At 41.5% G+C, this 12,756-nt stretch overlaps 1 protein-coding gene across 2 annotated transcripts; it reads right to left on the bottom strand.

The window, feature by feature from the left end:
- Positions 1-947: 947 nt before the first annotated feature.
- On the bottom strand, positions 948-5,163 carry LOC311252449 (transmembrane protein 53-A-like). Of its 2 annotated transcripts, XM_084345601.1 has the most exons (4): positions 4,974-5,010; positions 2,918-2,995; positions 2,358-2,774; positions 948-1,646 (listed from the first exon to the last, which is right to left on the bottom strand). In XM_084345601.1, exons 3-4 carry the CDS (start codon positions 2,629-2,631, stop codon positions 1,285-1,287), a joined length of 636 nt encoding a protein of 211 aa, XP_084201727.1. In that variant the 5' UTR covers positions 2,632-2,774; positions 2,918-2,995; positions 4,974-5,010; the 3' UTR covers positions 948-1,284. The 2 variants fall into 2 exon arrangements, with proteins under 2 accessions (XP_084201727.1, XP_084201726.1); XM_084345600.1 differs by having other exon boundaries at positions 2,358-2,995; positions 4,974-5,163.
- Between the last annotated feature and the right edge of the window lie 7,593 nt (positions 5,164-12,756).

Raw genomic sequence — 12,756 nt, 5'->3', positions numbered from 1 at the left:
ATGCAATACCACAGGTTAACCAGCAGATGTCGACGTTTTGCACTGAGACTGAACTATTTACTACAATATGGCTCATAATGAAGTTCTCCAGAGAACCTTGTGTCCCCACATCACTATTTAACATTATTAGTTTAGGATTGTGCACTTTCCTCTGCCCTTTTATACCCAGTTTACTTAACTGCTACCAACTCTGTATACCTATGGACCAGTTGTACTGCATTTACCAAGTACTGTCTGCACCACTCCTTGTGTCTGACCTCAACACAAGATCAGGTCTTGCATCAGTGCAACAAGCTGTTTACTTAAAATAAAATGGTTTAATGCCTGACCTGTTCACCCTTATGAATAGTGCTGCAACAATAGTCTATGGAAAGAAAATTAAATGCATCTATTTTGAAAATCATTTGATCATTGCATCAATTTTTGCAGCAAAAATGTCAGAACTTGAAATAGTCTTGAGGGTTTTAGATTGGTTGGTTGGACAAAAGAAGCAATTTGAAGACGTCACTTTATAGATTACATGATTAAAAAGGTGCACTATGTAGTTTTCAGGGAAGAAATTGTGCTAAAACAAACAAAATAAATGAACTGTCTTCATCTCATTCGTGACTAAATGAACTGAATTAATAAACTAACCTTAAAGGACAACACAATTTCATATCGTTTTACTTTGTATTTGGCGGACCCTGCCACCTTTCTAGTGTTCTGGAACCTTATTTTCCTCTGAGAACAGCTTGTTTATTAAATTATGAAAAAATAAATATTATCAGTTTGTATTATCACCTCATTAATATTGTAAATATTAAAATTCTGTGTTTGAATTTCTTCGCCAAAACTACATAGTGCCCCTTTAATCATGATCCTTAGTTGTATCATGTGTAAATCTGTTGTAAACAATCTATATACGTTGGTGCTTTTCAGACAAATAGATACAGCAAAAACGGAAACAAAGGAGCTACAAACAGTTTTATTACACTAAACGTGCAGTTTCCAGATCTCTGGATCGAGTGCAACAGCGCTTCAGGAACACCTACTGTGCAAAACAAGCAGCATGTAACATAACCTCTACAGTATCTTCTTTTAAATAATGCATATCACTTAGAAAGTAACCTTATTAACAAAGTCAAACTATAGAGAGTGCTTAAAAGAGGGTTAGGGGTTAAGTCTTTGTTGAATTACCCTGATAATTATGCCAAAGCTGCAACATAAAACAATCAAGGTGCTTTCTCTTTGAAATCATAGAGAATCTTTACAGTTTAAAATTAAAATTCAGACCTCAACAGTTCACATTTTTGCTTTGAGGGAGGAAACAGGCAGCGAGTTCAAGTATTTCTCCAGGGTACAGAGGTAGTCCTCTGGGTGGCATCGCATGTGTGCCGCATGTGTCGACACCTTCCACTTCTTGCACTCCACAGTCACGCCCCTCCTCCTCCAGCGGTCAATAACCTTGTCCATGGAAGCCTGCTCGCACATGACATCGTTGTCGCTGGTGAAGAAGAGGGCCGGCGCAGTGATCGGGCTGTCGTTGAACACCTGGATGGCAGTGTCGTAGAGGTCTGCTGTCTGGGATTTGAAGAGCCAGAAGTAAAGCATGGCAGTGTTTATGATGAGGCGCTCAAAGCGAGGAAGCAGGGTCTTGCCGAGGCCTAAAGAACGACAACAGACAGAGGGTTTATATTTTAAAATTATGGGTGCAATTACACATTATATGTATATTTGTTCTGCTTCTACTTGAATGACGTTCATGCTCTAAGTTTTGGAACTACAGCTCTGGGGATGTTAACAGGAAGTAAAAGGTTGCCATTGGATTTAGTGAGTTATGCTGTGGGCTACTCATTAAGTTTGGTTGAAAAGTATGCCGAATTAGCCATCAGCCGTTCCTGTTTGCACTGTAGCGTTGAATGAACAGACTGCTATCAATGGGTTACTTTAATACTGAAGAAAACTAAAAATGCTATGATTCTTAAGGAAGTTCTGCAGTTCTACAGTGTCTATTTTCTATGACTTCTAAGCAGATTTAAACCACGACAGACAGAGGGTTTATATTTTATAATTAGAGGGATTAAGTATTACATCTATATGTGTCTTACTTCTATTTGAGTGACACACACGTGCTGCTTTGACTCTGATACAGCATGCCATCTGTAAAGTAACTAATCACATAAGTGTGGTAAGAAAGACAAAGTTCAATATTGGCCTCCAGTGATGATGTTGACACTCTCCTCAGGGAAGTTAAAGACACGCTGCCACAAATACTTCTCCTGACTCCTGCCAAATTGGAGCAGTGGGTCGGCTGGTGAATGAATTATTTAAAGACCCAACACAAAAGTAACCTGAGCTGGATCGCTCGCTCTCACCTATCGCCATGTGCTCCAGACTGCCAACCACCAAGCTGTCATAGATTTGCCCTATCACCCTCTGTGCCAGGCCTGCGTGTTGTTTCTGCCCCTGAGCGATGTGGGTGAGTATCTGGGTGAAGGAGTAGCCACCAATGGAGGAGGCGTGAACCAGCACCACCCTCCCTGAGAACCGAGGCTCCTCTAAAACCTTTAAAACCTCCAAGCCGTAGTTGAGCCCCCATCGAGGCCACAGGAAGTGCATTACGTCGCTCCGGACCCAGAGGACGTCCATGCCGCGGTCCAGGTAAAGGTCCCTGTACTTGGCAACTGCCCCCGACTGGGCGCCGAGCCACGAGAAGAAAACAAGAAGGGGACGGGGAGCGGAGACAGAAGCTGATCGCTGTAGGGGAGAGGCTGATGTGTGTAAAGGCGAATCTGAGAGAAATGGAGAGGAAGAGTCATCATGACTAAGGGGCAGAGATGAGGAAAATGGGGAGCAAAGATCAGTGGACGTTTGAGATTTGTTGGCAACGCAAAATGTAATGTCCTCAGCGGCTGAGACCGGAGTGTAATAGTACATTATGCGACTGCTGATCCTCTTGGCGATGAACCTGCCATCACTGACTTGTTCTGATGTGGCTGTAGTCCTGCAGAGGCTGGAAGGAAACACAAACCAAAGTCAGTTTTAAAAAATGAACGTTCTTGGTCCGAATGTTAATGAGTCTACTCCGGGCCTCGCAACCCTAACTGGCATTGATATAGAAAGTTATTGTTTTATGTTAATATCGTAAATCATTATAAATTACATGCTGGACTGTGGCACTTTAAGCAGAGCAGTATTTTCAGCTGGTTGTAACCGACTTACTCAACTGTTTCTAATTCTGGACAGCATATTGGAAGAACGATGAAAGGAGCATTATAGTTTCTAATCCGCTTCAAGTAGACGCACGTTTTTTTTAGCATCTTGTTGGATTAGGAGCGGCTTTAAACTATGCAATATTTCTTCAATGAAAGAAAGCTGCTTTGGTCACCTTCTTTATGTCGGATTCAATTGTATTAATGCTCCGAGCACGGCACACGAAACGAAGGTCAGTCCATTATGCAAACTCCGCAGAATAACTTCTCAATTTTACATTTTTTTTCTATCTCTATACTTCCTCTAGCCGGTCGGTATCTGTCCTGATCTATTGCAAATGAGAATGAGCGAACGCCGCCCCTCAGAGGGACCTTTGTTTCTGTTTCACTCTTCACACTTCATGTCCCATTAACCTCCAAACAGACCTGTGATTGTTATGCACAACTCATGTTCCCTCCTGTTACACAGTGATGGAATGTAACTAAGTACATTCACTTTACGTACAGTTATTTGCATTTTAAGCTACTTTATGCCTCCACTTCACCACACTTTGGAGGCATATATTGCACGTCATACATCACTACATTTAAGCGATAACTTTAGTGACTAGTTACTTTGCGGATTGCAGATTTTCATTGTCAAACAGATAAATAATCAATAAAATAATCATAAAAATGTTGAATATCAGAAACAATAATCAACCCAGCTGATTATCAGTTAACCCAGAGTATACAATATATGCATACATGTACATATATGAATAATTAACTTTTACTTATACTTTTGATACTTTAGTACATTAAATATCAGACACTTTAAGACTTTTATTCGAGTATCATTCCTAGGGGTAACTTCCACTTTTGCAAATAAAGTAATATTTTAGCTCCACATCTTTTTTTTTACTCAATTATAACTTTTGGGTACTTTTTACAACACTGTTGTTACATTCAAGGTATTTTGGTAAGCACTTAAGTTTATTAGTGCAATTACAAGATACAAAATAATCACATACAGATGTTTAAACATGATTATTCATGTGGAAATCTAATCATTATTAGAGTCCTATGCGTCGGTTGGCTGATATGATCGGCCTGTATTGGTGTAGTGTAGATGCTGCCCGATATAGGCTGATATGAAAACCCCTATTTTATTTTTTAGAGATTATAAAGCAGAAAAATATTCTAGGGATAACTTCTATTAAGTTTATTGCATATTAGTGTTTATTCTTTCAGTGCACTGATGCCATTTAAGACAATAAAGTGTATTATTTAACTGTGAAACATCCTGCCACATTAATACATAATGTGTAGTATCATTGTAATGTCACACAGGGATGACAGTGATAAGCTGTACAATGTAAAGTTACATTTCACATTACTTTATATTTCATCCTGTCTTATATTAACTCAGTGTGAAGATATTGTACTTTTTTTGTACTTGACCACTGAACATTTCCTCTATATGAACCTGTCACGTGTGACAAATGCCTTTAAATCAAAGTCTGATGGGGATGAAGGTGTTGATAACCCTTCATACATCCATGGGCTGACATCTTCTGTAAAAGTAAAAAGCTCTGATAGATGGAGCTGGACTGTGAAGCACTTTAAATCGCTGCACCGGTCTGAAACAATTTGGGAGTCCTGAGTCGCGCTTATTAAAATGCGGATGCAGCTCAGCATCAGCCCCCATTTTGTTCATCTCTAACGCGGCTTCTGCTAAACAGCTCACACACGAGCACAAGCGATACTATCACAGCGACATGTCACGTGTGTTGTTACCTTGTGGAGGCCAGCAGGTTTCCCATGTTGAGAGGAAAAATGTGTGAGGGGAGCCCCGGTCCTTTCTGCCACGGCACCGGCTGCTCTCAGGGATGACTACTTCTTCTTCTTCTTCGTCTACTACTACTTGATGCGGGTCTTGGCGGTTGGCAAACAAAATGGCGCATTACCGCCGCCAGCTGGTAAGGAAGTTGGGCTGGGACACGAAAAACCCAATAAATACTTTTTTTTTTTTTTTTTTTTAAATAACCAAGAACATGGGATCGTTTTTTTTCCTTACATAATAAAACAAAATAATTTATTTAATTAAGTGAACTTGGTAAAAAAAAAAAAAAAGCACGAAAATCAGGCCTCAATGAATCATCCAGTTGTAGCTTAAACGTTAGCCTACTCATATCTTTTTCCTTCAGTAAAGGTAACCACCACAGTGTAAATATAAATAATACTCTGTTACAAGTACAAAAGTACTTCTTTGAAATTTACTTCAAGCACAAACAACTTTTCTAGTGTTTTCCCTGTGCTGAGCTATGACTGCTGATAGTATTACCAACATGGCTACCGCTAGCATCCTGGCTACCGTTCAAAGCCAAAGTCAATTTGACCCTAGAAATCCCTTTATCAGTGCCATGAAAGGGAAGAGTAAAACACTTGCTTGTATTAATAAGTAGGCAGGTCTTGTTGGTTACTGATTTACTAGAAAGAATGGTGTTTTAAAATGCTCAAGTCCTGGTGGTAAGAACACATATCAGCAAGGGAACAGACTTTGACACAACACCGGCGCTCTCCATTGAGTGAATGCCCTTCTGTTCACTATTGTTTTACTACCAATCTGAATCTAGTAAGTAACTAAAGTAATAATAAACTAATTAACTGTACATTTACCATTTATTTATGAGGGTTACGTGTTACCAAAATAGGAATGGAAAAGCAGTTCATTAAACATATCATTTATGACTGAATCCTCACACAGCAATAAAGAGTAGCATAACATTGCAGCTTAAGGAGAGTTGATCCCTGGATCTGCTATTTATAGACCAGAGGACCTCCTGGCCAGAACAGGCCATTGCCGTCACGAGAACACAGTGAAATCACATTGAGCAGCCACTTCATCTAAATAGGGAAACATCAGAAGGTCACGTAGGCTGTTTGATATGACCTACTAATCAAATAACTGCAAGGCATTTCAGTGCCACGAGATGGAGCCAGAGGCTAACACAGGCCTGGTCGACATAGAGAAGTTATGTTCTTCAGTATGTGGGGCACTTTACTTATGATTTACGTACTTTGATTACATTTGATGCCTGCTGAAGTGACTCAGGCCTCATAAAGTACATTCCTGCACTTGTTTTGCACTATAATTACCTTTTTTGCCACCCATTTCTATGCAGACTTATGTAAGATGTGACCCTGCTGGATGTATTAATCATTATTACAGACTTCAGATCTTCAGTTGGATTTAAAGTAAAGTTATGTGGGTGTAAATAAAGCTTTGCTTAGCAGAATTTTGAACTCCAACTGGTGGTTCAGTGGTTGAAGACTCTTATGACCTTAAATCTGATTTATGTTATTAGCAGTAAGCTTACATATTTTTCGTTGTGGCTTTAAACCACCAAAAATGTCTTTTCTGACATCAGTGTCAGTTCATCTCCGTGTGGCTTGCTGTAAATGTGAGCCGTGGTTGTCATGACAGTGGTGGTGACAGTCGTGATCGGGTCTTTCCATTCTTTCACACACGGGCAGCACAGGCAGTTTTAGGTCATCACATGCTCTCCTACTTTCTCTTTTTTTTCCCCCCTCTGTCCCTCGATGTATTTTCCACTGTCACTTGCACCTTCCCCCTACAGACAGACAGACACACACACACACACTAACACACACACAGCCTTTTATTTTCCAGTACTCCTGTTTTATGTTTGACCTTCAGTAAGAGTGCTGCAAGTATCTAGCGTAACATCAGAATTTATTTTGGGGCTTGTTAGAATTAAAGGAGTGTATGTTATGTGTTGTGAAGATATATTATACCCTTTGTTTCCGACAACTCCTGAAGCAAATATCTGGCTTTTCAACTGCTAAATGCTCCACTGTGTTCAGCAGCTAGTTGCTAACTTTGTCAAAACAATTAGCTAAAAGATGATAAAACATATCAGGAGCTGCAGAGTCAGGTGAACCCTTTTCACATTTAACATTTGATCGGTTTTTACTATAAAAATATGAAATGGTCCAGCTTTAATTTCAGTGTTTTGGCCAACAAGTTTATCTTGTGTGCAAACATGTGTGTGTGTGTGTGTGTGTGTGTGTGTGTGTGTGTGTGCAACAGAAAAAAAGCCTGAGACTTTCTATGCCCGCTCAGCATGATCACTTTCAGGCTCAGTCAGGCAGAAAAATGTTTGAGTCCCACAAAAACATAACCCTCGGCCCCTCGGCCATGCGTCTGCGCTACCCTCAACACTAGCTGCCCCTCTCTGTCCCCATCGTACGTCAACCTCTCGAAACAACCCCCCCCCTCCTCATCCCTGCTGATTTTCTATACATCCCCCCTCATCAAACGTCTCCCACCCAGGAAAAGAAAGCCTCCATCACTCTCTTTAAAAACTCGAAGGCCCTCTCACCAGCCTTTCCCCTCTCAGCACCTCAGACCACCCCCCTATTGCTGCCGCACAAACCTCCCGGCCTTTCCTCTTTGCATTGTTTCACCGTGGCCCCTATTGTCCGAGCTAAAAAAGAGAGAGTTGGGAGGGACGGGAGGCAGAGAAGAAAAAAAGAGGGGAGAGAGAGGAGAATGTGCCCTCTCTGTTCTCTGGGCTGGACGGGTCCACCCACATCAGGGTGTGGAAATTCCGTTGCCGCTTCCTGATTTTTCCTCTCAGTCTTTCCTTTCCTACTCTCTGTCATGTCTCCTCGCATCATGTGCCTTCACGCATAGGATGAAATCACAACAAACATGTCTGAAGCATTAAAAGACTGGAGGATGTTTTTACTTGAGTTAGTTGGAGCAGGTAGCAGCAATCCCACCTGAAGCTAAATGATCACAAAAATAACAAAACCATTTAAATCGCAGGTATTGGTGCTTTTCGAGGGAGATAATAACCACAACGAACTACAGGAAACATGCAGAAACTTGCAGTTTTATGGTTAATCAAGCTTGGAAGGCGAAGCAAATTGTAAAGAACGGCAGTCTGGAGTTCTGCTTTTAGCAAGAAGTTGTTTTTATCTCTTCTTGAGGGAACAGTGTTGTAGGATCTATCAGAAGAGACGCCATATGTTTCATCACAAAATAAGAAATGTTATGTTTTCGTAACTGTAGAATGAGTCCACGGTGTTGCACTGCCATGTTTTAAACAGACACTTTAATGGAGGTTCTCCTTCAAGTTGCGATATGTATATATATGTTATATCTCTCTTACAGTTGACTTAAAGCTGCAACATGTAAAACTGGCTAAGTTTGAATGAGGTTTGTTTGATAATTATTTGTGAGTTTGAAGCTACTAAAATGTTTATTACAGCAGCTAAAATATCACTTTGACCGAGCAACATTTAGGCTAACACAGCACTATGCGTGTCCATTTCCCATTTCTTTATCCCTCCCCCTAATCTCCCACTTCCTTCCATCTCCTCCGTCCTTCACCCTTCTCCATGTGAGGGCTGCGATTTGCATTCATAACATGCTTAGAGGCCGTCGTAGCTTAAGTGTGACACCTGTCGTCTCGTCTGTGGGAGGAGCTTTTCTTTTTTTTCTCCCATCAATCGTCCTTATTGGTATGGAGACCACGTTAAAAACCCCAGTAGGTTCGCGGAGCTGATGTATTAAGCATACAGTCATTGATTACAGATGACATGCTCAGATCTCACCGGACCCCCACCTGCGACGTCTGCGCCGAAATCCAATTCGAAACCTCCGGCTGTCATTGTGTGTTTTAAACAATCTTTCTATATCGTTAGGTGTGGAATACTTGTTTCTGATTGGTTCTCAGATATCAGGGCATACGAGGTAAACTGCAGGTGACGTAGCAGTTGCAGTGGATACATACAGATCGCCACTGCAAAATTCACACAAATACAGTACACACAATAAAGGCACACACCTCATTTTTTTGAGTATGGTGATAGCAACGTAGCAACGATGATGGCGCATTATTTATCCCAGAGGCTTTTCTCTCTGTATCTCGCAAAGTAAACGCAGATGATTTGTCCACCAAGGTCATCCCTGATCCTCATCTAACAGCCCTAATCAGCCATATCAAATCTGCAGGGAGAGCTGTGTGAGCGCACATTCATAGAAACACGCCAGAACACACACACACACACAGCACTGTACTGTTGCACGAGACTCAGAACACACACTAGGACTTCGTGTCGCTCGTTAAAACCAAGTGTGTATCTGATTCCTCCCCAAGTCAGATCATCTTAACTGACGTATATACTTCGTGACTGCTGCGGTTCCATATATTAAGATCTCGATTAATGACACGCCTCGGCCTATTTTTACATCAGTGAATCACAGCCATGAAACATCATTAACAAGTACACACACATTCATAAAAACATGCACAAAAGTGAACCTGGCTGTCACTATTAAAAGGACTCCGGCCAGGGTTCATGCAGATGGCAGAGCCAACAAAACTATAGTTGGAGTCCATTGTTTTTTTTTCCAGACAAAGAAACTTTCTTTGACCTTTACAATCTGCCATTGTCTGGCACTTTCCGTGCGCTAAGGCCAGCGAACTGTACAAGGAGAGGCATCAGTATGAACACACACACTCACACACACACACACAGTCACACACACACACTGAATCCTAAGTATTCTCTGGGGGGACTCCGATCTGTTTCACAGTGTCCTCAAGACGCCAGCCAGACCTGAGAAAGCATGAAGTCCCTTTAACACACTGAAGTCCACTGCCATTAGTCACACTGATAACACAGGAATATGTGTAAAAGTGCATGACACGGTCGACGGAGGTTATCTTGCATTGGAAGCGGAAGAGTGTTTTTTTTTAGTATTACAGCAGGATGCTGGAGCTTGTTTGATGAGCTGGAGGACTAGAAGCTAAATCATTTCACAGCAGGGGGAAAAGAGGAGAAATTAGAGCTGCAACTCACGGTTATTATCTTTATCAGTTGATAAAATGTCAGAGAACGGTGAAACGTTCCCATTACAACTTCCCAGAGGCCAAAATCGACGTGTTCAAATGTATCGTTTTGTGCAACCAACAGACCGTAATTGAAGAAAAATTCAATTCAAGTTGATTAAAAATCGAGAGAAGTAAGAAATCTTTGCGTCCATGAGGCTGAAGGCAAGAAATGTCTGGGATTTTTGGTGAAAAAATCTATCAATATTCAATAGATAGACGGTATTAGTAATATCAATTTTGGAGAGGATGGTGGAGGCTTGGGTTTCGGGGTGTCTTGGTATCTGGTGTTTCCTTCTTGTGTTTGGTGTGGGCTCCCCAGATTTGTGTTGGACCCATGATACCCCAGTGTGATGGGTCCTGTGAAGTCCTACTCTTATGGTGGCACGGGTGCTCGGCTTTCTTTGTCTTGGTTTGCCCCGACGGATGTCCAAGAGGGAGTCCGTGGCTTTTGGGTCTCCGTGGTCGTCTTTGGTCTTTGGGTAGTTCTTGTTTTGCCGCAGTATAAAGTACAGTCGAATCATGGCTGGACTGGGGGTTTCTAAGGAGCTGCTCAGGAACCAGCTGGATCCAGATAGTCCTGGGATATTCTGAAAGTCATGTTTCCTGTTTTCATTTTTCGGGGATTAGGCTATTCACTTGGATTGTCGAGTTGGTGTTGATGAAGAGGGTGTTATATTTGAGGAGATATCTGATGCATTTGTGAAGAAATGCACATACAGGTCATGAAAACTAGACTATATCATGTATTTAAAACATTTCTCCTTTGATTTTAGTTGAGCTGTCTGCCCTTAATTATGTTATATTTGTGTTACTACGACGCCAGAATGAGAAATCAAAGTAATTAAAAAAAACAGGAACATTACGAGGACATGAATAAATAAAAACTGAGCCGTGACTCGACTGAAGATCCTTAATTAGAACGCTCGTCTGTTGTTGGAGCGTCCTCGGGCACAGTTTAAAGCTCAGCTCACCCCGTCCCAAAATTCATAACTTCCTAAGACGGGAACATTTAAATCTGTCCTGAGATCAGAATGGGAGTTAATTTCACCTTTCATATCCCCTCACTGTTGTTGAGCAATGCCTGCAGGCTGGAAAAGAAGCACTTGTGTCTACAGTTATTACAAAAATGATTTCTTTTATGGAAGAAAACCTTGTGCAATATCTCCTGTCTCTGAAAATGTGCTGCTTTTACCAAAAAAACATCAGATTCCTTATAATAAAACACCAAAAAGATGGGTTTGTTCCTTCTCTGTGTCAGTTTAGTATGGGATATCCATTCTGTGTCAGTTCCTTAGACATTACTTAGTTTGCATATGGCTGTCTTCACTACTCTTGAAGGTCAGAATAATAGCGTATGCATTTCGTGTGGAGGATACACATCTTCAGACAATGCACCCAATCTAAATCCAATTTATTCCACGTAAAAACAGGACAATACACTGAATTCAGAGCAGAGGAAGCAGCTATCATGTACCAAGGAAACTAGTCTTTTATCTCACTAGGGTAAAAGTAAAGGTGGTAAGAATAGCAAGGAGAGTCGAGGTCAAATATGTTATTAAGGCGATCTCGCCTGCGCCGGCGGGACTGAGCCGAGCCGGGGAGGGGGGCTTCATCACAGGCAGGACCGCTCAGCCACCGCTCAGGAAATTACGTTTCCTTGGGTTGGGAGTCGGTTGATTGTTTCTATATTTGGGAAAATTCCTGGGGATCATAGAGGGAGAGATCTCGGGAATGTTGTGCCAAAGCCGGTTCACAATAGTAGCACTCTTCATTGACTGGACACCTTAGATGTAAACACAGATAAGTCAAACTGTGTGAAAGGTTAGTCTCTTCAACCTCGTGTAAACTTCGTAGGAGGTTGGACATGACGTGAGTTGTTCAATGCCCGGGAAAGGTGGGATGGAAATTAACAAAACAGATGTTTTACAGGAGTTTATTTTTGTAGTTTTGGCAGCCAAGTATCCGAAAGAGGTATGTTCATATTGGACTATTCTGGACATAATGTCCTGTGCCAACATCAAGTGCCAACACAGGAAGTGGTGTGTCTGATATGTAGGACAAGGTCACCTCCAGTCACAGACCTACAAGGAACTGGGTATTAACCATAACCATGACCTTTCCCAAACCTTAACCATACCGCCACCAGTTTATTTGCTATAACATGATTTGGCTATTCCCATCCCAGCTGTACAGTAGTTGCCATTGAATACATATCTGGGTTTTACATTGGTGTCAATATTGGACAGCGATCAGACAGCCAACCCAGCCCAGCAATAGGGTTGAACTTTGGATAATTTCAACTGGTAATGGAAACCAACGTGTCCAACATGGCAAGAAACACAAATGGTTAGTCAATCCAATTGTTTACCAAACCTTCAGGTTACTCATGTGGAGGACAAAATCATAGCAAATGTATTTCCCAAACCATTCATTCTAGTCTTCATGGTTTACATACCAACGACCTGGTCCATTTTTGACCTAACCTACTTGCAACAGTTTGATTGTACCACCAAATGAAGTTGTGATCTGGCTGGAGGTGCCTAGGGTGGTTGGATGGTTCAACAAAATGTAGTCAGACTTTTGTTCGCTTCCTGCTTACTGTTGTTTTTTAAAACTCTGCTCGCGATCATTCCTGAACATTAACCAAGCGG

This window comes from Pagrus pagrus, assembly GCF_965226575.1.
Source record: "Pagrus pagrus genome assembly, chromosome: 23".
Taxonomy (NCBI): domain Eukaryota; kingdom Metazoa; phylum Chordata; class Actinopteri; order Spariformes; family Sparidae; genus Pagrus; species Pagrus pagrus.
Note: the sequence above shows the minus strand (reverse complement) of the source record. Positions and strands in the feature narration are given on the sequence as shown.

Coding starts and splice junctions, on each gene's coding strand:
- LOC311252449 (XM_084345600.1), bottom strand. CDS start 4,999: ATGGGAAACCTGCTGGCCTCCACAAG. Junction 2,996..4,973: donor AACCTGCTGGCCTCCACAAG/GTAACAACACAC, acceptor GTTTCCTTCCAG/CCTCTGCAGGACTACAGCCA. Junction 1,647..2,357: donor TCTGGAGCACATGGCGATAG/GTGAGAGCGAGC, acceptor GTCGTTCTTTAG/GCCTCGGCAAGACCCTGCTT.